A 25,953-nucleotide genomic window follows, 5' to 3' on the forward strand; every position below is an offset into this window, starting at 1 on the left:
CGATCTATGCATACGGTTTGCTAAAACTCTCGATGACTCTACCAATTCAGCAATCGGCTTCCATCTAGACGGGGAGATGATCATAATGGGACACTAAGAAACAACGACAAATTGTCTCAGTTCCAATGAGATGTAGAACTGCTCGTTTTACAAACAGCGCCTTGCCTCACTGTATGACTCGGCTCCTGAACGAGGACGTGTAATTTGTAACTTTTGCAGTTTTATAGTGTCATTACTTTTTCACTCACGAAGCAAATATTTTAAAGAACTTGGTGTTATTTGTCACTAGAACGTTTTTAATGAAGTCAAGCTGTAAAGAAACAATTCAGCCATTTAATGTCAATAAACCATTCTCTCTTCCTTGTATATCAAAGTTACCATTTTGAACATCTTAAAAGCAATATTACAACTTTACATTCCAGCTACTCATGGCAAGCATAAGATATGTGCTTATGCAGAAGTATACAAGTATGTCAATGATACATGTTTATGTCTAGTGCGACAATTATTGGAACAACCACTCCGAAAAACATCTATCCCAGTTTCTGTTGCTGCGATGGATTCTTTCCGGAATACTTGCTGTACTTGTACCTAGATTCTTTAGCTCATAATATGTTTTTATAATGTAGCCTCCATAAGTAAGGGAATATCCCCAAATGTTGACTAAATTGCACGTCAATGATACATGTTTATTCAGAATTTTATAGAGGCTAATCTCTCATGTATCATTCCGTACATTTCCATGTCTTAACCATGTGGGAAGATAGGATTAGCTACCAAAGGAATGTTCATCTTATTTCTAATTTTCCCCGGCGCTGGGTTGTCTGATTTCATCAGTGATATCCTATTATTGATGACCCACAGACCTTAATACACGGGCCCGCTGAATCTTATCTCTTATTCCATCAAATCTTGTTAACGAAGACCTACATCTCCCGCCAAATTACATTGGTCATCGGTTTCCCCTATTTGTGTCCGTCCGATGCGACAATGAGATTTCCATTGACTAGGGCTTATCTGTGTGAGGTCGATGGTATCGTTGGTCTTATGGCTCTTTTAGAGTAAAAGTTTTACAACATATTTCAACATGTATTCCGGAAAGAATCCGCTTATACGGATACGTCGCTGCAACAGAAACTGGGATAGATGTTTTCCGGATCCGTTTTTCCTATAATTGTTGTATTAGACAGTCTGTTACGAAAGGCTCTTTTAGCAAGTCCTATTTTGGATATCGGGCCGGCCATGCAAACGATGTTACGTAAAGTGTAAGAACTGAAAAGATAAGTTTTCGTCATGTACGTATAAGACAAGAATTCCTAGTAATTTTCGGTGTGCTCTTACATTCTAGGGACTTATCAAACGTTGAGAACTATGATGCCATGTGATTTTATCCCATTTCGACCATGAAACTGGAAACATCCAATACACATACATCAATACCAAGATACCCATGTAATATCATGACAGAATATATCAAGAAGTCCTGCTTCGACGAAGTGAGTGATATGTGAGTGAGGAAACTGTAATGATTGGCATAGATGAGGAAGTTATGCCTTCTTTCAAGTGAAGTGGTTGACAGAATATATCAAGAAGTCCTGCTTCGACTAAGTGAGTGATATGTGAGTGAGGAAACTATTGACATAACTGAGGAAGTTATGCCTTCTTCCAAGTGAAGTGGCTGACAGAATATATCAAGAAGTCCCTTATCTAGTTCTCCTAACCGTGACTCTTTCCTGTCTTATCGTTATCTTCCAACCTGTTTCCACCTGCCCCTGCTGATAGATACCAGAGCCCGTCTGTGGTGCCGCTGCCTGGAGGTCCGGGATGAACCAGGTCATCTCACAAGATCCTCCTGATCATCAGCCTGAAGCCGCCATCTCCATACCACCTCCTGCAACTCACTCCAAGGTCAGTTCGTCCTTCTGTGTTATGCAAGCAACCTGTATGGTTATGGAACAAGTGGCTGCTTCCCTTGATGGGTACAATTGTTCAAGTCAAATGTGAACAAACACCTGGCATCACAACTCAGTACAGTTTTGTGACTCTTAGAGCCTTGTTTACTGGTATCTCCATACCACCTCCTGCAACTTACTGCAAGGTCAGTTCGTCCTTCTGCGTTATGCAAGCAATCTGTATGGTTATGGAACAAGCTTCCTCGTGGCTGCTTCCCTTGATGGGTACAATTTTTCAAGTCAAATCTGAACAAACATCTGGCATCACAACTCAGTACATTTTTGTGACTCTTAGAGCCTTGTTTTCTGGTGAGTCTGAAGTATATTTTTCAAAAAAAGTGTCTTGCAGCACCCATGTCGTGTACACTCAAATCTTGCTGATGTTATCACTGAGTGGACGTGAGTAAATGCTATGGCAGACAGGTAGTTACTATAGACAGAATTCTTGGTGCTTAGTTCAATGTGAAAATGATCTAAAGGATCACCGGAAAACAGGTAACAATACCCCTGTTACCCATATAGAGAAGTTGATACTACTAATAATTTTCATGTTTTAGAAAATGTAGTTCATGCCTTACAATGTTGCTTTTTGTTTGTTTCAAACTGACTGAATTGTAATTTTCTGAATGGTAATTGTATTTCCATACTTTATATTTATGAACCCACGAAGCGTACCAAAAGCCTCCCGTCGGCTATGCTCAGTTGGAAACCATTACCACACACTGTGTTCTACAAGTCATGTTGAGAAAAAGGTCCCATTACATATTTACAGCCTCTATCAAATTCGTTTTAAAATCCGACCTTACAATATGCTACACTCATCGGTAAGCAGATTATAAACCAGCCAATCAGAGTCAGGTTAATAACTTGGACCCTTTCTTGGGCACACTTTCTAATGGTGTCGATGACACCGCGCTAAGCAGCCAGCCGTTTCCATGTATATTTCATCGTGTACATCTCGTCATGTATATTTTATGTTCCTCTTTGTGCGCGTTTCTTGGTGATGTATTTCCCATGACGAAGTCAGCCAGGTGGTAGTGTAGTTAAGCTCAGCAAGCGTCACATTTTCATATTTCATTTAACGCACAGGTTGTTAAGAAATTACAACGAATGCGTGCGTCATGTTTCAGACGTCATCCTGACTCAAAGATGTATCAAATGACTCGAATGTGTAAAGATTATCTCCAGGCGTATAACCAATCATTGATAATACATTGAACAGGTTTGCATAGCTGAAACTATATTGAAACAGTTTTGTGGACTTTTTTTTGATGACAGTTATAGTTGTGTTTTTGTGGTTTTCCTATGTATTGGTGGAAGATACAGCTCTTACTTGAATGTTCATCGAAACATGCGTTTATCTAATTCAGAGTTAAAGCTTTGTAATTAAACAAAGGGGTTGCTCATCGAATTTCAGACTTTATATCTTATGCTACAGCTTTTCTTAGTATTCAAATGCCCAGTCGACGTCAATTAGGTGAGCATAACGGTCAAGCAAATGACGTCAGCAATTGCTCAAAAGTCCCAGGAAGTTTGTACTGACCGCCGTCTCTGCTTATGTTGAGAACAAATCGTCCTCTCATTGTACTGCCAATCTTCGAATCTCCCTTGATTTTGTAAATTTACTATCAGTATTTGAATCAATTAAACTTTTCTCTTTCATAAGGTGTGCATGTATACACCTTTCAGTCAAATTGTAGATCTGGGAATAGTTACAATTCAGAGTAAGTAATGGAGAAAAAAGGAATAATGCTAGGTAATTTTTTAAATGTTTAAAACCTTTATCAATATGATCGAGTTTTATTTGCCCATTCTTAGACGTGCTAGTTTTCTGTGACTGAAGCAAAAGTAAGAAAACTATGTCGGTTAAAACACTTTCATCGAAAACACTTGCCACAGAGGTCGAAGAACTTTGCAAATTGCAAAGTTGACATTGACAGAAACGCTCGAAAGTCAAACGCTCTCTTATAATCAGTGGAAGCGCCGGAGCAGGAGTGTGTGACAAATAGCGGAACAGCCTCCCGCTGTGCGTCTGAGGTGTGCTTCCTCATTAATCTTCTCCACGAAAGAAGCTCTACACGATTACAAATGATACAGTCGATCATACGATCATCTACCTTTAACTTTACATGTAAAAGTTTTATAGAGTACAGCGGTATCTCCATATGCGCAAACTGGAGCAGTATAATTCTTAGGAACAAATCTCCTTGCTCCATACGCGTGTTCTGCCAACCTGATGAACTATTCGCGGGTTAGAAATTTATTTTATCAGGAGCGTTGAATATTCTGATCTCCCTGATTTTAGACGGCAAATTCTGGTTGGATCTAGACATTCACTAGAGATGTTTCTAAATAGAAAAAAAATACATTTCTAATTTATACAGATTTTTAAGAATTGAGGTGTACTTGCTCATTAATCTTTTCCACGGAAGAAGCTCTACACGATTACAAATGATACAGTCGATCATACGGTCATCTACCTTTAACTTTACATGTAAAAGATTTATAGAGTGCGGTGGTATCTGCATGCACAAGCAAGCAAGAGTAGTAATGATATTTCTTAGGAAAAAAAATCTTTGCTCCGTGTTCTGACAATCCCATAAAACTATGCGCGGATCTAAATGTTAGACTTTTTTCTATCATTAGGTTTGAATGGACGCATGCATTTGGTTCCCGCTTTCACTGATTTTACATAGCACCAAATGTTTGCTATAATGCAAAACAATTTTACACAACGGCAAACTTTCGATAAGTTTAGACATTAAGTACAGATATTTGTAAATAAAAATAGAATGTATTCCTAATATATACAAATTATTAAGCATTGAAATATCGACAACACTGAACACGTTTGCTAATGTACTTTGCTACATTGACAAACACGTGCTGTAGACAGGATTAGCATGAATGCGAAGAAAATCTTAACCTGTTCTAAAAAAGGAGAGAAAATGCCCTATTTTGCAATAAGACTACCTTCAATGTAGTGTCGTCTACGCTTTTTTTCACGACATGCATGTAGAGTCGGATACATTTTGCCCTAAGATCACCATCGTTTTAAGTTGCGAGTTGTGCGTCAATCTTATCCGAGAGGCACAATGTTCTCTCCACTTAAGTCGAACATCCCCGTACAAAATCGCTCCATAATCGCTGCTGTGCGTAGGTTAAGGCCAGTTTGACTCCTTCAAAAGAGCACTTGCCTATTCCAGCACCGTCGGCGCACAATACATCGCAATCATGCAACTTTACACCAAATTGGAGCACTTTTGAAGCTAGTTATTTGGAGTTCATCGCTGTTGAGAGGATCACCATAGAAGTGATGTTGAATGAGTAATGACCTCACTCCAGCTGGATTACAGAACTAACGCCATTGAGGTCTCTTCAGGCAGAAGAGCTGCTTCATTTATGTAAACGATGTTGCTTCATGACTTGTCGCCTTTTGTAGATTTCGTGTGCGTTTTTGAGTGATATCAAAACATGTTTCTACTCCTTTGAGTTGTTAGCATTACATGACAGCAACCATTTTTTTCTGAATTTTGTTTGAATGTATTTCAGTACATCGGTATGCACTGATACAAAATATTCGAAGGAATATTCGTTTAGTGATGCAAGACTTGTAACGAACTTACAATCCTGAAGTTACAACTTATTTGAAGACCAAGACAACAAAATAAAGTAAAGTATAGTCAATGCAAGACGCGTTTCTGGTAAGTCCATCAAAAAAAGCAAGTACTTCCAATGATCTTTTTTACCTACCAGTGAATTGACCAGGCAACTTAGCTAATTAAGATTCCATTATTTTTTCCAAATTTCTTTCTTGATCGTCCAAGCAAAGTTCCGATACTAGTTTCTTTGTTGTTGTTGTTCTTATTTATCGTCTATTATTTCGTGGTCTCTTGGGTATCACTTGACTTGTTTCAGTTTCGAGTCAATTGTCTCTCTAGGTATTTAGCTCAATGCCAATCCTTGTGCAATCTGGTTCTATAACAACAGTTACCCTTCAGTATGGTTGTCCAACACGATTCTAATCAATTATTGTACTTTGAATTAGTCAAGTTTGAGTGTAAAAAGTCATCGTTTTTACTTTGTTCTTTTTTGTCACGCCTTGTAATAAGGACGAACTGGGAGGGGGGTACTTGTGTTGCCCACGAGAACCCTACCGAATAAAACATTGAACAATGCAAAATTCAAGTAGCGTCCATGGAACCCGTGGAAACGCTCTAACTACTACTGTGTCGAGAGGCGTTGATGGAAGTTTCAAGCCACTGACAAAGGTACGCTGGCAACGTGCAATTTGACTGGTCTGAATTCTCAGGACGCGTCCATCCAAAAGAAACAAGTACTTCCAATACTCTATTTCATTTACCAGTGTAGCAACTTTATAGCAAACTAAAAGTCCATTGGTCTTTCCACAGTTCTTTTTGGCTCATCCAAGCAAACTCTCCATACTAGTTTGTTGTTGTTGTTGTTGCTGTCCTTGTTTATCGTCTATTATTTCGTGGTCTCACTTGGCTTGCTTCAGTTTTGAATCAGTTGTCTCTCCAGGTATTAAGCTCACTGCAAAATTCAAGTAGCGTCCGTGAATCCTGCTCTAACTACTACTGTGTCTAGAGGAGCCGATGGAAGTTTCCAGCCCCTGACAAAGGTGCGCTGGCAACGTGCAATTTGACTGGTCTGAATTCTCAGGACGCGTTTCTGAATGCGTCCATCCAAAAGAAGCAAGTACTTCCAATACTCTATTTCATTTATCAGTGTAGCAACTTTATAGTCCATTGGTCTTTCCACATTTCTATCTTGATCATCGAAGCAAACTCTCCAGACTAGTTACTGTGTTGTTGTTGTTGTTGTTGCTGTCCTTGTTTATCGTCTATAATTTCGTGGTCTATTGGGTGTCACTTTCTTCAGTTTCGAGTCAATTGTCTCTCCGTGTATTAAGCTCACTGCCAATTCAAAACTCAAGTAGCGTCCATGGAACCCGTGGAAACGCTCTAACTACTACTGTGTCTAGAGGAGCTGATGGAAGTTTCCAGCCAGTGACAAAGGTACGCTGGCAACGTGCAATTTTACTGGTCTGAATTCTCCGCCTCGAGCCATTACTGTGTGACGCAGAGCAGCGTTTAATCCCCAGTGACTGATTACAGTCCCTCCCCGCGGAAGTCGGCAGTACTAACTACAAACCATTTTGCGCGGGGAAATCACTCAGTGGGGGATCAGGAGCAAGCGAGAGGTCGATTTTATGTCCTCTACGCATTTCTTTTATCCCTTGTGCGGGAAACTTTCGCGACAGGCAGAGCATATAGAGACGGTTAGGTAACAGTGATTTTCGTGTAGTCCTGCTCGCTCAGGTATTGCGACCGCAATATCACTATGCAGCAATCCTGGGTACCATCCTATTTCTACCGGGGCTCGCTGCCCTAATTATTTTGGCAAGTGCAGGGAGCCCCGGTTGAAAAAGGATGGTATCCAGGATTGCTGTATTAAATTGTTTGCACCAAAGTTTTGCATAATTGCTCGAAAAAGAAGCCAGAGATGTACATTTAGACAAATGTACACGTAAAGAATAGCCAAACTGCCAAAGTTAGTACTTTCAAACGAATTTGCCTACTTATTACTACTGAAGTGTCATTTCCGGATAGTTAGTTAGCGGTGCTCTACTTTCAAGTGCACGGAGGACGTAGTTAGCCTCTCAAGCTCCCTCTAAATATTCCGTTCATCTTCAAAGGCATCTTGATGGAATCCTTCACCACGCATTGCGAATAATGGCCTCTCAAGACCCAAAATCTGGACGCTTACATTAGAGCCTTGCACATTCCATGCTCGTATTGGTAAGACCACACCGACTTAATTTTATGGATGGCATATGCATGCTCTGGAGACGCCAGAACTAAAGCGCGCGGGCGAAGAAAGAGAAAAAAAGGCAGCAAAAAAATGCCGCTAAACCACAGGACTAAACGTCCAGGCCATTCTTTCCCGAGCTTGGCTTGTCCTATGTTCACCCCCAGTAAAACTTTAAGACACAATTGTCACTATTTCGATTATGTTTTTATTGCAGTTCTTGTTCAAAGATGGAAGAAGGGTGCATTGGTCCCTACCCTGTGCCCTTACCCTGGAGACCAGATCCTCTGGCAGGCAGGGTGACATGTTGCTACATTTTTTCAGAACAGGCGAAAATCAATGCGCGCGCGGATGTCATCCTTAAAATTAAGTCGGTGTGGCCTAAAGATCTTCGATCTCGCTGCCCTAGAGAAGATGTAATGAAACAAACAGCATTAATGGCTCAAATGTAGAGCTACTTTAGTGGTATCATCGGCAAGATATTGACTTTGAACCATATCTTTGCCCATCGAAGATGGAGTAGAAAGTGGAGTACTAGTATACTGTACACGTTTTCCCTGTTTCTCTATGTGTATCTATGCCCAAAGAATATATAAAGAAAACATAAGGTTGCATGAAGAAAATGCTTCATTTCATCCATACCTCTCTGTATGTCTTTCTGGATGAAGCATTTTTCGAAAATAAAAACAGCATTCATATATCGTAAAGGTAAGGAGCAAATAGAGCTTGTTGTACATTGTAACCCCTGCCCAGTGCGTAGTCCAGTGGTTAGTGGCCCTGCCCCTGAAACTAGAAGCTGTGAGTTTGATTCCGGCTGCGTTGCTCACCCGACATGCACACCGGAAAGGGTTGGAGTCCTTAGAACAGGGCGTTTAGTTGTGATCCACTGTTCATTGTGCTTGTCGAAGGAGCTGGGGGAATATAATATTACCCCGATACAATGAATCTGTAAATACTGTACATAGCGTCTGTCCTCTCTGTCACGACCAGTGGAAGAATAGCTCTTCAATGAGCTAAAAACTTGATCGAGATCACTTCTCTTCTGTTTGTAATAGGGCCTTCACACGGAAATCGAATTAGCAGGAATCAAGCCGAACCAGCCGGAATGAAGTATTTGCAAACTTCGTGTCACATTCGGGGCCATTCGGGTGGGAATTCCAAATGGGCCTTAAATCCCCTTCACACGAGAAGGAATGAGCCGGAATGCCGTCAGAATGAAAAATCTTGTCTATTCCTGTGGATTCGTAGTGCATTCTAGACATTCTTACAGCATTCGAAATATTCTTTCGGCCACATTCTGGCAGGATTCGAGGTGGCTTGCCGTTTCGGTTCTCCATCGAATGAGATAAGAATGTTTCGAATAATGTTAGAATGCCGTAGAATGCGGTCAGACTGCGGTCAGAATAGTTAGAATACACCAAGAATGCACTACGAATGCCATTCGATATTTCTCCACTTCGAATGCACCTCGACAGTTCTTAACATGTCAAAAACTTTCGAGCCAGCCAAAAGAACGGGGATGAATATCTCGAATGCAGTAAGAATGTTTAGAATACAGTACGAATTGCGAGGATATTGCCACGAATAGAAAAAAAATTTCATTCGGACGGCATTCCGGCTCATTCGTGCTCTCGTGTGAAGGGGGCTTATACGTAGATTTTATCAGCACCGCACTGTACTCTGTCAGTTAATTCCTGGACTCGACAGACAAACACAGCTGTAGACACAGACACATAAGGTTTGTTTTAAATACTGATACCCAGACTTGTTTCATTAGCGCTAAACATTGCATGAGTTTGTGTTCATTGTTGCTCTGATGTGGACATCACTTTTCTTACGGGTACATTTTTCTGGCGACACTGTAAGTGGTGCAATTTAAGCCGTTACAAGTGACACTTAAAGAAGGAAAACACATAACAAAATGGCCGATTACAATAGAACAAGATACGTTTAGTCTTAAAACTGTCCTATTTTCAGAAATGCATTATAAGTCATCTGGTGTCTATTGACTCTTTTCGGTCCCGTCATGGACACTTTGCCTTTGGAAGGTCGTTTGTAACTTTTATCATCACCGCACTGTACTCTGTCAGTTAATTCCGGGACTTGACAGGGCTAGTGAGTGAGCTCCATTAGGGCACTAATGAACATGCTGTGGAACGGGTTATCGCGGGGATGTGCTCGAGTGAAGTCTCAACAGAACGTTTCCGCACGGCAAAACGTGACAGCGGTAAGCAAAATGCAAGGCGGTTCTGGCATGAAGTTCTTGGAAGGCATGGAGTATTACGACAAGATGGTGATGATGATGATGATGATGTTGGTGATGATGATAATGAGGATGATGGTGATGATGGTGACTGTGTTGATGACGTTGATGATGATGATAATGATGATGACTGTCTTGATGACATGGAGATGATAGTGATGATGATGATGATGATGACTGTCTTGATGACATGGAGATTGTGGTGATGTTGATGACGGTGATGGTGATGATGATGATTTTGTTGATGGCAGTTGTGATGATGATGATATTGGTGGTGATGTTGATGATGATAACTGTTGATGACGGCCATGGTGATGATGATAATGTGATGGAAGTGGCGCTGATAATGTTAATGGTGTTTATAATGATAACGATGCAGCAAAGATAATGCATCTTACACATGCTGTAGATGTTACACACACACAAACACACACACACACACACACACACACACACACACACATACACACACACATCTTACACACACATATCTACTACTGCAAACTAGCATGAAGTTGATCACGCGTATGAATTCATCTTACCAAGCCGATGAAGCATGATTCACGCTAGACTGCGGCATTCTTCATCCAACGTGTCGATGGTAAAGTGAGAGGGCAAGTCAAACTACTAGTGTCGTCTCGATTTCCTTCCGCTGTTCAAAGGGTTGGTTGCACATCATCTCATATAACTCGTACGCATCTTTCCTTCAACAACTGGTCCGTACAGTACTCATTTCTTCTGTGTACTGAGGCTTGGTTACCGGTGTGTCTGTATTTTATGCTCAAAGGTTATCGTAATTATTTGAATACACTGTCAGCTAGCATAGTGGGAGGAAGTGAGTGGGAAGATGGTGTCACGTACCGCTAAGTTCAGTTTTTCGAGAGAATGACATGAAGTATAGAAGTGTTAGAAGAAGTCGTTTGTAAAATAGGGCGGGCAGTCCACGTCAAGTGTTCAATGAAGGAGGTGACTATTTCACAGGGAAGTACTGATTTTATCTTTTGTTTAACAGTTACGTGTTTCTATACGTTGGTCGTAGTAGAGTGACATGAAGTGATCAGTGGACACATGAACTGTTAACCAAAACCGCATAAAGTTGAAGAAGACATGGAAAACTCTAAATATTTCACGCAGGGTTGTGATCTTCGAACTCTTGGGGTATTTCCACCATGGTCATGATCTTAACTACATTTGTTGAACCTCTGTCATTGCCAGGGGACAATTTGCAAGCTAGCGCACTTGTCAGCATGATAGCACAAGTGTGTGGTATTTTTGGCGACTTATTTTTATGTTATCACAAAGGAAGCCTAGTAAGTAGTTAATAACTATAGGTAATCCTAACAGGGCATGCTAACAAGACAAACTTTAAACAACACCCATCGTTAGCGAAGGTTAGCCGTGACAAGTCGTTCAATGGAACATAACCAGCTGCCGCTGGGTGCCTGCGAAGCTTCGAAGTTGGTGTGATGGGCCGATCGTAGGGTGTTACATACATGTAATACAGTACAGGCACAATATGTTATCAAATGTTAGCTGTCGTCAAAAGAACTTTCACTAAACCAATATATATTACGTAATCAATTGTCGTCATGTCCTCACAATTGTGTCACACCATCCCTACTCAGACAACATGCATCTTTCATTCTCGAGAAAGGTCTCCGGCGTTTTCGCTTCTGCACCTGTAGTTTTGCATAATTCTATATCATGTTTATTCCTTCCAGGAAATAAGAATATGCAACCTCGCTAGCTGGAAAGCCTTACATTGACGTTATCAGGATGCGTAGGGAACCATTTTGTACATACGTAACAACCGGCACGTCATCCGCGTGACTTTTACAGCTCTTTTATTCATCACAACACAACTAAACAAAAACCCGGCGTTACAGTTTTGCCGTCCAAGCGAGCGCTACTGAAACAGCATTTCCGTTTTGACCCATTTTTCCATATCCACCCCCAAGATAGCCAGTACTTTTCCACGTTGCATTTGGGATTCATCACAGTACATGTTTGACTTCCTTTTACTTTCAAGTCTAGTGGGATGAAGCAAAGAAGAAAACACTATCCAGTTACTACTTACACCCACCACGGTAGAGAAAGGACTCCAGCAATAAGCAATGGCAGAAAAGGTTGTGAGTTATTTCTACAATTTCCTTGCCCTGTCGTTGTGAATGTTTAGTCCCCAGAGTGTTCTTGACACATTTCGTACCCACTTGTAGTAGCGGATGTTGTAGAAATCGTTGTTATACATGTATTTTTTCCTCAGGATGACGAGAGAAGACAGGAGATCTGTGCCGGTGCTGCTATTTGTTCCGTATTCACCAAGCTTATTAAAGGTAAGATGCATTTATTCATGCCCCTTCTTCCGTTTCATCAAGTCTTGTCGAGCTAAGAGATCGGGAAGGAATATTTCAAGTCTCCTGCTGTGTGTAAAAGAATCGTTGATCTTCGGCAATTTGCATTTTGAAAGAAAAATTAATTGCATACAAGATTGGTGTGCTGGTGAAAGACAAAGGCGTTTCCCACAGGAAATGCAATTTTCATGTTTTCCCCTATTCATCTGTTCTATGTTTGTCCCCAGTGGAATAAAAAGACAAATTTACAAAACACTTTAGCATTCATGCTTAGTACGGAAAGTTGGCATGCTACATTTTTCATTTGTATTTGCATTTGCTGTGAAATCAAAAATATTTAGATTCTTATATGTGTATTTCACGTGGACTGCCCATAGAATTGGTGATTTTTTTGCCCTCTGTAAATTGACGGTCACATGCACTCGACAATGTCCGGATCTATACATTTGACTTCCTGTAACAATGGCAGTACTTAAATCAATGCCGGTGGCGATGGATGTCCTTTCCCGGAATTAGCTTAGTAATCTACTCCACGTCCAAGTAATGTATTTTATGTTGGCATGCCATGTCCAGAATCGGAAGACACGTGTACTAGTATGACTACAAAGTTTGTGTCTTGTTGCTAGATCATTCTTTATGAGTTGTACATGTTGTAAATGTTGGTATGATTTGAAATAACAACTCAAATTTTTGGATGCCTGCGCGCCGAGGTAAAATCTCTTTTCTCCGTTTACGTCCACTTCACTTTTTAACTAACAACGAATATCATCATTGAACAGTTTCGTCTGGTCGTAAACCAATTGATCAATTCACATCGGGTCCTTCTTACCAACCGAAAGTAGCTGATCATTTTTGCCATGAAGTACTTAAGCGTAACAGATAGAGGGACCAGCAGGTGTTTAGTCTTGATTGTGCAAAAAGAATTGTAATAGCCAATGAATCGAAATTTTCTTTTACAATCTGATGTTCGTTCTTTAGGTAAACAAGGTCAGTATTTGTTCATTGAGTATTCGGCGCTCTAAAATATGCGAACTTTAATTACATAAAGTTAAAGTTACATGCTAAGGGCATGCATTTCACACTTGTAGGGATGTTGAGTTCTGAAATGATCTTCAGTTTGTTGTGAAAAAATGGCAGGATCAATTTTCGAATTATTTTGATTAGATGCGCGCGCATATAAATATGTGCATTAATTTTTGTGTGTTTTTCCTTGAATCTTGAATACAAATTTCTACAGGAACATAATCCAGTTTTGCAATGTCTCATAGGACTTCTATTAAAAAACAGCGCCAAATCACTTAGAGAGCCATCCTGATAAAAAAAAGTGGAGACAAACAAGTAATAGTGTTTCGGATAATTTTTCATTAAGTAACCCTCTAAGTAGCCCATCATTTTCGGCAAGCATTGCATAAAAAACACATTGAAGCGCTGTTTACTATTTTTGCTATTTTGACTTCTGAATCATATTATTGCAACACTTTTTCAAAAAGGTTGGGAATGCCCGGTCGTTGCAACATGTTACGCTGCTAATATACTCAGTCTGCTTTATTATCGCAGAACACGCGTCAAATGTACATAGATCAATGTACCTTAACAGTAAATGAAGCTCCACATTTTCTCTATCTATCTTAATGAGGATTACACCGTAAAAACATTGTCCTTGGCTATCCGTGTCTAATCTGATGTCCTTCCCTTGCCTTTGAGATAACTAAGATTCCCGTAAACGGATTTACCTTGCAATGTACGTAAAGTTTCGACCACCGTAAATATTTTAGTAAATAATACTTAAAATTAGGGTTGATGCACGTAACATCCCAATTTTTTCATAGCAAGGGCTATATTCTCATATACGAAACCACATTGTTTTCAAACACATATAAAGAGACAACGCACTGTGTTGGACGGAGAACTCTTGCTTCAAAGCAAACACAACACGATTTTGTAACATTCTTGTATACGGACCTTATTTGAGAGAAAGATGTGGATTAAAAACATTTCCACTGATGCTTCCGTCCATCCAAGTTCTTGCTGTCTGTATTTTATCATCATCAGTTGCTTCATTACGTCGTACATCTACGGTAAAAGAAAGGATTCATTATGTTGAAAAACACACTGACCCTCGGACAAGGATAGGAACTATATGGCCAGAAAGTTCTCGCCATTTTGACACAGCGATGTAAAAAAAATATATACCGCTTTATTTATGAACAATTTCACACGAATTTCCCATCGACAGCATCCTATCCGTAATCGTGCGTCCTAAATGTGAGGCTATGTTTACTGCATGTCTATTTCACACACGCTTAGTGTCGACCATAAATGGGCATAAAGAGGGTCTCATCGTCAAAATTCCACGGAGCGCCTTCTCATAAACAGTGCTCAAAACCTCCGGACAAAGATGATGCTTGGTATTTATGAGATGGCCTGAACTTTGATCTGCCGTTACGTCGTAAGGTAGAGGTCTGTCCGCGTCGAAAATTACTCCATGATTACCCTCATCCAGCAGCATATGAAACCTTAATGGGTAGACTGATGTCACTCAATTTTTTATGGCCCGAAAGAGTCTGTGAGCCTGGTATGGCACCATACGAACTAAGGGCGAAATTCCTTTCAAAGTGGGTCGGAGATGACCAGTTTCTGCTGGTCTCCTCCTGCACTTAGCAAGGTTGAATGTCTGGCGCCGTATGGGCTGGGGGTGGATTTTGTAGCTTAGGTTGAGAATCTCTTGGCTAACGTCCGATTGTCATTGACGACCTTCAGGATACATCAAATACAGTTCTTGGTTAAGTACTTATGGGGTTGCTTACTTCTATTCAATATCACCATCATGTTCTCAATGTTCTTTTGATTAAAAAGCCCATTTATCCCATCAGCTTACAGCATTTTTAAGTTTTCTACGATGATGTCCTGAAGCTCCCGTGTTTTATGAGTACTGCTCATCCTTGATGTCGTCACTATAGGGATTTGCGTTGATTGGGTGATAAAGGTTACTCAGGTCTACGTAATGTTGCTATGGCAATATGTAAATTAAGGAACGGACAATGGGTAGGTAATAACTACGTTACCGATACTGCCGCACTATTCAATACTTTGACGTAAGCAGGATGCACTCAACATAATACGGAATATGCGATTAGTTTATTAATGTAAAAGGCACTGAACATTTAGCAAGTAATGTCAAGGCAGGAATTTTAAGTTGAAGGAGATTTTAGTATGAAGAAGTTCATTAAAGTACTGATTGCTATGCTTGAAGGTTGCATATTTTATCCCTTAATGCCTTCTTGGCAGGGAGAAAAGCAAGGTTTTTCCAAATGAACTTTCCTGCAAAATTTGATCAAAGAATAAGAGTTGACGTTGAACTTTTTAGACAACTGCGTCACCAACTAATACACATGCGTCAACGTGACGCTTTAAACAATATTCACGCGCAGAAATCTGCCTTTCAAGGCTTCCTGATGGCATCTGGGCAAAAGGCCAAGAGATAGCGATCTTGAGAAAGAAGCAAGACATTCCATTATCTTGTCTGTCTTCCCCAGGCGGTGAAGTTTATTCCAACTCCTCAGGACCGCGTGTAGACAGTCTGGCTCGTGGCCGTTATCACCTTGAACATTATGAGAAGGTGCAGGTCACAAAAGTCAGCATCTTGCTAGCCAGACTCACATAAGCCGATAGCTTGAGTAAATGTGCTATTTTCCCTAAGCATCGCAGTCGAGATGTTTCTCAGAGAAGCGGTAGTGAATATGTTGCCTGGAGACCCAGATTGACTGGACATCGGAGGGTATTTTAGCTGGAGTGCTTTCTATATTATCCTTTGTCGTTGATATTGTTATAGGTCAAGGACCATTAAGTAGTTCTAGAATAGATACTGTTACCGTTCAGTTCAGTTTAAGGATGCGTTGTCCTTGAAACGCCCTTAAGTTGAAGCAAAATGCTCTCAAGTAGGACACCGCATGGTCTCCCTGAAAAGTGTGACTACGGCTTGCTCCTAGGATCCTTGCATGGTAAATTACTAGTACTGTAATTTTTACCACTTATCATACCGTAGGGTGCTTCTGTCGCAATTAAGGCAAAGGCAAATCAGCGTAGCAATAGATTAGCAGAGTGACAATTTTCTTGCATATCAAAAAGTTCAAAGTCATCCGAACGTTTATTAGACTGGTTGATAGTTGAGAGTTTTGTATTCTTTCGCTTACTTTTGTCAATGGAAACTAAATTTAGTGAGCAGTTACAGACAAGTGGGACATTAAGCATGCATCGGGTAAATTTCAGCCTCTTTATCCATGGTTTGAAATATCCAATGAAGGATGAATACGATTAACAGCTTCTCTTCTTCTGTAACGGTGGATACAGGATTGCACGCTGTAGTTATTCAGCAATGTTTTAAGCAAGTCTCGTTTAAAATTTGATAGTAACAAAATGCAAATTATTCACACTTTGGAGCGTAGAACTTTCCTATCAAATGTGTAGGGCGCTTTTCCTTATCCATATCAAATTGTTGTTAAACGTGCATGCATGTTAAAAGTGATTCAAACATTGTTTGCTCTGATACAAAACATAGACACACATATGACAACAGTGAAGATTTACCCGTAGGTTGTATCTTGATTTTACATTATCACACATAAGCCCTTTAATATTTCAGTACCAGTACCAATAACATCGCTTTCAATATACAGTGTCATACTTCTTCATCGTATCATGCTTCCTAATGAAGTCTTGCTGTCAGAACACGATTATAACATTGTGCACACCTCATGACATTGCCGCCAGCGTTGGCAATGACATTCCAACGTATCATCCACCCTGTAGGATTAGTGTTAAGCTGCGCTGTCAAAACGGCTACTTCTCAAACTTTGAAAAGTTACTTTTGAAGTATACTTCTCCCAAGGGCGAAAGCGTTGACTTTAAGCCCAGCTTTTTGCATTGACCTTTTCGGGTCTGCTCAGAGTAAATGTTAACGCTGGCGTCGAGAATCCCCATCGTTCGTGCGTGGAGGATTGCCTTTGTATGGTCTCTCCTATCTCAGTCGACCACCTTACACGGCGGAACCAAGACGAATCCGCTTTAAGAGGAGACAGCATCACAGGGCTTGGAGGTGGAATACACACAACAATGTACGCGATTATATGTAGAGCTCCGTTACTTAGAACATGCGTCATCCATGAGCATCTGAAGGACATTAGGTAGAACATGTCGAGATGATTCATTCAGTTAGCAACCGTCTCCGTAAACTGTCAATCCACGGACGTGCGTTTCCATAAGAAGTGTTCCAGAAAAGTCGACGGGGCTCGCCCTCACGGAATGAAAATGTGAAATGGAGTCTTTTAGCAGATTCCAGAGGATTCGCTGAAGAATTCTCTGTGATCAATGTTTTATGCTGTGCTGCGAATCCACAGATTACAATTGAGGGCATCGCCCCCACTGGCAATTTAGCTTTGCCTTGTAGCCAGAACTATAATCACTCAATTGCAATGTTGGGATTTCTTCTTTTGAAGTGCTTTGAGCTGGAAAGTCTGAGGTATCAGCGTCCCCCCTCTAATACAGGCGTTGACGCACGCCGCACACTTTCGCATCCAACTGCGAGTTTTATCACGTCGGAATGAACTAAACTTGGGGATTAACTGTTCGGCACAGCGGATTTGAAAACACTTACCGACTGACGGGAGTTTTTTGAAAGTAGGGGATCTGATGGAAAGAAGATGGCGCCTAGTTTTACCAAGGGCACCTTCGAATGGCAATGCTTTGTACATAACGCAACTGTGAATTCTTTAGCTACAGAGAAGAGATATAAAAAGTGCAGTGAGTCAACAACGTCCCTATTGCTACACAAAAGAACCGTTTTGAAGGAGATTTTTTGGCATCTTTTTGCTTTCTGCTAATGGCATTGCCAAACATTTAAGTCGTTATGTTAAATTAAATGGGTACCTGCAGCTGATTTCGGTCGGGAAGGTAAAAGACTGTCTTTACCTTATGTCTGCACTGTGTGTGTGGCACTGTTGATATAAGTTACAAAACTTGAGTGCAGTGCCACATTGTCCTCGCTTGTCCAAAAGCAAAATAGAACAAACATTTAAGCGCAGAGTGTATTGTCGTACAATCATCGTACGCATACAATCGCAAAGTGAGAGAATCTCTGGACAGTCGTGCAAAACTCATCTGACAGGGTACAGAAAGGTAGTCTTAGATCATTGTTGGCGATTGTTTCTGTCACAAGCCTGTTTGAACACTCCACGACATCAAAATCATGCCACAGCCTAACCAACGGCGTAAATTTGACCTGAAGTCTGGAGGTTCTAGGTCTAAATCCCCGATAGGCTCTGTCGCTCTGACGTTGTATCCTTGGGAGAAGCACCTAACTTGAGTACTTTAATAGCCAGGAACGTACCTCTCAGACAGAACGTCAAATGGACGTCCTGTTTTTGAGCTGAGGAGAGCCACGCAGTACACTTATGAAAAAGAGTAGGGGAGTCCGGTATGAGTGGTTGAAAACCTTACAGTCATATGGCCGCACCCGGAGCTAGTCTGGCTACAAAGAGGGCAAGGCGTAACTGTTAGAACAATTCACATATAAGTACTACAACGAGTTTTCAATAATTATACAACAGAAATATGAGTCAGTAAACGGCATCAAGGATGTTGTATTTCAATAATGGCCTATAAATTCAACCATGATGGTAAAAACGTTGCTGTCAAATCTAGTGATAAACTTAGTGCACTACTCACATTGCAAAGGAGTTCTACTTCATCCACATCGTCATTAAGAGCAATAGGAGATCATTTGAAAATGAAAAGAGAAGTAAAGCGAGATTTTATTCTAGCTATGGTGCCTCTGAGTATATATATATATATATATATATATATATATATATATATATATATAAACGTCCATAGACATAGATATACAAACCTACCTAGCCGTAAGGATGCCTATATACATTTTTCAATCTACTAGTAGTCTAATCGGTTTACTTGTTCAAAAATCGGTCATTGCATTCATAGCTGCGGTGTAAATATTAGATAGGTCCAAGCGAACTCTGGCGAACAAGCGAAGGCATTCTGAGAACTGGGTCCTGCTGTGTCACCCACGCATCTGTTATAAAAAAGATCCTATTAAGTAAAGCCATTAACAAAGTTGTCCTGTTGCGTTTCGGGATACGGAATCATGTAAATAGCATTTTTATCACTTCCTTTCAGTTAACTGAGTTATATTCTGGGACTTCCCAACGATTGTTCTTTGATCTCCCTCCTGTGGATAACAAAGTTGTAACATCGGCAGCTATGTAGCTGTCTGTATGAATGCATCACCATAGTGTGATACAAGTCCCAGAGTAGCTAATCACTATCTTTGAAAATGTGTACACTTGCTGACAAGCTACATAATTATGTCCCGCAATTTCGTAATCCCTAATCGGTTATACGGCAAGTCTTCGACGTCTACCACACCGTTGGTGCTTGTCGTTCCTCCAGGAACAGGCCACATGTGTTCTACAATTGTTCGTGATGCGTTGTCGTGATGACTTACACGGACCACCCCCCCCCCCTCAAAATCGTACGGAGACCCGCTACGAATATGACTGCGCCATATGTAACGCTCAGAATACAAGACCAGAAAACGTACGAAATACACACTGGTCGGCAGACACTCCACCTCAACCCATACGTTACCGTCCTTCATTGAAAGCGACGTTCATTTTCATCATGACACTTTGGTTCAGTGTACCTTTGAACGTCTGCCAGGAGTTAGTAACGTTTTGTTCCTTTTGGAAGGAAACCATGGGATTATAAACGATTTGTGACGACACTATGAACGATATGTGATCCCGAAGCTCCATGTCACGCTTCATGAGTGGAACTCGAAACCATCCCTACCAAACATCAACACGGAAGTGGCTGTGGGGGAGTGTGGTTTATTATACTGCTTGATGTTGTTTCCGGTCGAATATTTTATTTTTCTCTCTTTTATAAAGACTTCATAGAAATTAGGATGGATTCACATTCGATGAGAGGCCATTTTGGCACTTTACCGGACATCATGAATCTATACCAATATATTCTGTTACGTTAGGGTATAAAGGACAGGATATCGCTTTAGAAATAAGGATTAAGTCATTTCCGTTGAAAGGTTGCTTTGAAACTTTGCCAGATATTGTAAATTCAACTCTATATCTTCTATCACGTTGTGGTATAAAGAGCAATGTACCTTTTACAGGTAAGTATACATGTACTTCAGTGGCCATTTTACAGCCATTACCCTTACAAAGTTCAGTATCCTTTGTACTTCTTTGCTCGGACTCTTAGTTCTCCAAGTAATTGTACGTGTGTGGATTTGCTTCCATGTTTCTTTTATTAATATCCGGTGTCCTTTTTGGCAGTTCTCGGTCAATTCATTTAGTCTTTTATGTAGTGATATTCTGTATATTTTTCGAATCCATCTTTTTCTGTCGATCCATGGTTTACACACTATGACCTTTGTGACATCATTTTTTTCTGCCTGAAGTCTAAGTAATCATAGTCTGATTAATCTCTAATATAGCAACCAATAGTTGTAAGTCAAACGTCTTTCATGTGAAGTTACTACGGCACTAGTCAACTCAAGTTTTACTGTCAATTTTGTGCGTTAGTGTGGTATGTATAGTTTGAGAGAAATGTTATCATTGTGTGAAGAGCAGTGTACAAAATACTTTTCTGAGCCAAGGTTGCACAGTGTGGTTGCACAACTAAATTTCAAGTTGCACCACCTACGATTCACTAATTTCTGAAAAAAGGTACAATACATACATGTTTGGCTGATAGGAAATGGAGCTGCCTAGGTCCATTTATTTCTTCTAAGTAAATTGACAACAAAATCGAGTTCTGAGGCTCAAAATCTAAGTTGCACCCTATGCAACATGAGTTTAGAAGTAGGTTGCACCAAGCAAAAAGTGGTTGCAATGTGCAAGTGTGCAAGTGGGTATTTTGCACGCTGGAAGAGTCAGATTTGCTTTCATATTGCAAACTGTGTTTATAGATACTAGGCCCTGGGTTCATAATATGTATGCCTAAGTAAGTATTTTGAATATCAAACGTTGCAGCGAGGGGGCCACATTTCATACAAGCAGCCGTCAAGTTGAGTAGCAGGTCGCTGAAGAGGTCATTTAAGCTTGAGGAAAAGTTACAATACTGATATAGTCAAGACGAATAGAGTCTAATACTGCTTTAACTTTGTAAGTTGAATCTAAGACTGTGGTGCATGGTTTGGTCGTTAGTTGCTATTTGAAAGGTTCACTGAGTTGAATTCGTCTACCATTGGGGTTCTAGGGGTCAGTGATATGTGCTTGTCGTTGGCATGTTCTGATATTCATAAACGCATTGCCCTTATATACCATTGAAATAAGCGATTTAAAGTCTAGACGTGGTGAAGAACTAGTCCCGTCAAAAGTCTTAGCAATGTACAAGCAGTCTATTTTGTTTTCCTGATACAAGATACAAGATACAATCAAACATGTACTAGTGACCAGCTCTGTATACTTTAAGGATCACCAGGCCGTCATGGTAACTTTTGGTGGTCACTCAGATTTTTTTGTCCGTTTTTCTAATGAATCCTTTCTATAACGACCACCTGTCTCCTGTGGCCGCTTTCTTCAAGCCCGTTAAGTTGTTACTTGTTAGTATAACCATGTTGAGTTGTATTTTTCTACACATTTTTGTCCGTTTGTAGCATTAAGTTTGAACCCTTCGTGACAGCCACAGTAATTAGGTACTTTGGTCGACCTGCGCTCACGATAGCTATTTCCTCGCGACTGCAATCTGACTTGTAGCAAAATTCTTTTGTCATTTTCTCAGGAACTTCATGATACAGCTAGTGAATTTATCTTTGAATTCCAGTTATGATCACTACATTCAGTGTCCTAGTGCTTTGCAAGCGCTGTGAATACTTAAAGAACTTGTTACTGGTTGTCTATTCTCCACACATTTTTGTTATAACTATTGATTGGAATTTGCGTTCCCCTCTTTGATGTTTGACGACCATGCAATAATCCTGACCCTGTCACATTTTGCTGCGCTCTTGTGACATACATAATTGGCTGGCCTTGCGACCGCAGCGTGTTCCCGCACGCGAGGGCCACCATTTACTTTCCGTGTTGTCATGTCGGGCTTTACACCCACACACGAACCTCATTAACATGCAAATTCTTAATCAATACATGAACCCGTTGATACTTAAGCATATCCTCCGCTGAAATGGACCGCTTTAAGGCATCATCTCTCTCTTGGCCTCAGAATTACTGTCCAATTTGTTCCTCCTTTGATGTGACTACAGCCACAAGATTGATGTGGAGGCATGTACGCTTCCTCCAGTAAGTGCTTTCTGCAGGTCATTCACTCGGTCTCAGCGCCGACAAAATTGTTGCTTTCCTCTTTCGCCCTCTATTTCAAAGCAAGAAACTGGTCCCTGTATACGAGTCATATATATTTATGGACACCGGATAATTGGTTTAATTCCACTGCCGTCCTTTTGTATCCTATAATTTGGCCTTCTTGTCAATATTTAAACAGTCCATCTATATCATCTGCCGTATGCTGATTGCTTGAGTACGAGGCCTTTACGTCTCGTGGGCGTGGTTTCGCAGTTCTTTTACCACCGCGAGTCCTTTCGAATGCTGAGTGGCTCGACGGTAACATCATTATGCATAGCATCATGGGTCTGACGTCAGCAAAAATTCAAAATGTAACGGGTTTTAAGGAGGGTGATGGGAAAGAGCCAGCTCAAAACAGCACCTGCACACAGCACGATAAGCCACAACATCTTCGCGCGCACCCATCGAACGGAAACCGCCCAACCCAGCATCGATCTACTAGACTATTCGGCCACCAAACGATTTACCACAAAAAGGAGGCCAGTTCCGAGCTAAACAGACTTCGGCCAGACAAAATTCTTACCGCGAAAATAACTGACATCGAGTACCACTGATTTTGAAGTACAGCAAAATCGTCCGCAAAATCTGAAAGCGGCTTTTACTCGCGATCGTGTGATTCTAGAAAGCTACTAAATTCCTCTGAAGACCACTAAAAAGCACATTCAGTATCCACTTCAAAAGGACAGGTCTTACGTCCAAATTCCGGTTGTAAAAATTGTAAAAACTCTTCATCCGTAGGCTTTGCAGTGTATATAGCTTCGGTTTTACTTAAAGCAGTCACCACGGCTCCCATAAACAACAGCACCAGCGATTCCACCATGCGCACCGCAAGGGTCCCGCAAATGACTCGGTTTCGAACCAAATCTGTTGATCTAGGTTTTCTCCATCGCGACAACACCATCAGCGAGGAAGACGACATGCCCGCCGGGAAGGACGCACTGAAGGGCCGGTCAGAGTCACTCGAAGGACCCGACAACACCATCGGGGAGGAGTCACGCAACAGCTTCGACTTCGAAACAGCATATGCTAGAGGTAGGTTACTACCATCATGCCCTCATGTTAACGCTAGTTCACCTTTATCCGCGGAGTAACATTTATCTGTTGTATAAAAATCGTAGTATTTAGGGAGATATGAAGTCGACAGACAGTTGTTTCAGACTAGAATGCCATGAAAACATTGCAATTTGAAACCAACGTCCATCCACTAGATATCCTAACATATTTCCTTTTTTAAAACAACGGATATAGGCTACCATGCACATCGTTACACGTATACAGTAAACAGTATGAAAGCTTTAAATATGATGCACAGCATTCTGGTAGAGATATATGTTACTACGACATGATACCATTCAACTAGACAGACGAATGAGATTGGTACATCCAGGACGAGTCTAGAAATGTCTGTTATTACATAATTGATAATAGGTATAGCTACCCCGTTGAGACTTTGCAGGACCGACAAAGGTAAGTCATGAAATATTCTGTCAATTGGACTTTGCCGTAAGCTGGGCTAATCTGGCAGCGTTGCTTCCATCTGTGCACGCGAAGACTGCACGGTGTATCTGTGTCTATAGTCTGATGTAACGTCTGATAACTGCCTGTTTATCACAGCGTAGAGCTTGTCGCATGTGTTCTTCAATAGTGCAGTGCTGGGTTGGCATATGGAAAATATGTCCTGACGATTGACAAAATGTGAACTCTCTAGAAAAGAAAGGTTTTCGACCATCTGTGAATGTTTCTACATGTCCCATTTGGGACTAATGTTAATCAGTTTTGAAATAAGATATATCAATATTTAATAGTTTGTGAATATAGGTTTAATCATACGCCAATATTAAAGAGGAAAAATTGCCTCCCCATCAGTCGGTATTCAGTATTATCAAATGTAATTATGATTAGCGTGAAATGAACGCATGCCTACGGTGCACGGCAATTGAACACTCTTCTGTGAGTCAGAAAAATATCGGCTAATCTTCCATTCAGAGCAACATGGGAGGAAGCGGTACTGTTTTATCGACAAAGCGATCTCCCCATCAGTTTGCATTGAGCGTATATCACATACATCGATAACCATGTATTCAAAAGAGTGTTTATAGCGTATAGCAATTGAACACTCCACCATGAGCCAGCAAAATATTGGCCGGACTTCCATCCATTGCAACATGAGAGAAAACGCCACTGTTTTATCGTCAAAGCTGATGTTTTGGTCTATCTGTATTGAGCATGTATAAAATACAATGATACTACTGCCCGAACTTCCATTCATTGAAACAGGAGAAGAAAACGTCACTGTTTTATCGTCAAAACTGCTTTTCGGTCAATCTTTCTTGAGCATGTATAAAATATAATGATAATCGTGTCAGTAAAACATTGTTCATCTTGCATAGCAATTGGACGGTTTCTTTTGAACCAGAAATGCACTGACGGCAACTTGGAGGGAAAAGCTTCAGAATTTAAGTAAATAAAACCGTATTGTAGACTGTGCGATTTAGCTATTCTTTAGAAGGTTTGGATATATTGTTCTCAGTGCCATGGATTTTTTAGAACATTCCACTGACAACGGAGAAAAAAATTAGAAAGTGTAAACAAGTTTTGAAGCCATCAAATATATATTATAAATGATTACAAAGACACCCGCGCGGTGTCTTGGAACCGACTCTATATTGAGCAATATTGAGTATCAAATGCAATGATAACCGTGTCATTGGAAGAGTGTTTACCGTCCATAGCAATAACATCCTCATTGTAGCCAGAGAAATATTGTTTGATCTTTCATTCGTGGCAGCATGGTCTAAAACTGGTGTTTTATCACCAATGTCGATGTTACGTTCCATTAGCTCCCTGTAAAAGGAGTAGATTTGTATCCTTGTTGCGGATTGCGTAGGTGCTCATAAAGTTTCAATTAACCATTTGGTGTCGTTCAGACTCGTGTAATGAGCATGATGGTAAAAGCACTCCGTCTTCATGGTCAATGTTTATCGGCACGTTTTTATGAGAATGAGTCGTCCGGATTCTTGTCGACAAGTTAGAGTAGCGTTATTGTGTGGTTTCCAAATGGTGCAACCGTACCATACGAGCTTGAAGCTTTATTTCACTTATTCAATTACCAAACCAAATGTATCTAGATACTGAATTAGTCTGTTGAAGACATCATG

General features: G+C 40.6%; 1 protein-coding gene across 1 annotated transcript in view; it reads left to right on the plus strand.

Moving 5' to 3' along the window:
• Window positions 1-11,869: 11,869 nt before the first annotated feature.
• LOC118403707 (glutamate decarboxylase 1-like) overlaps window positions 11,870-25,953 on the plus strand; it is a 42,489-nt gene continuing 28,405 nt past the window's right edge. The window contains exons 1-3 of the mRNA XM_035802480.1: window positions 11,870-12,173; window positions 12,311-12,380; window positions 23,672-23,827. Coding sequence (XP_035658373.1) covers window positions 12,162-12,173; window positions 12,311-12,380; window positions 23,672-23,827 — 238 coding nt within the window. The 5' untranslated portion in view covers window positions 11,870-12,161. The remainder of the gene's footprint in view (window positions 12,174-12,310; window positions 12,381-23,671; window positions 23,828-25,953) is intronic.

Source organism: Branchiostoma floridae, chromosome 16, assembly GCF_000003815.2.
Source record: "Branchiostoma floridae strain S238N-H82 chromosome 16, Bfl_VNyyK, whole genome shotgun sequence".
NCBI lineage: Eukaryota > Metazoa > Chordata > Leptocardii > Amphioxiformes > Branchiostomatidae > Branchiostoma > Branchiostoma floridae.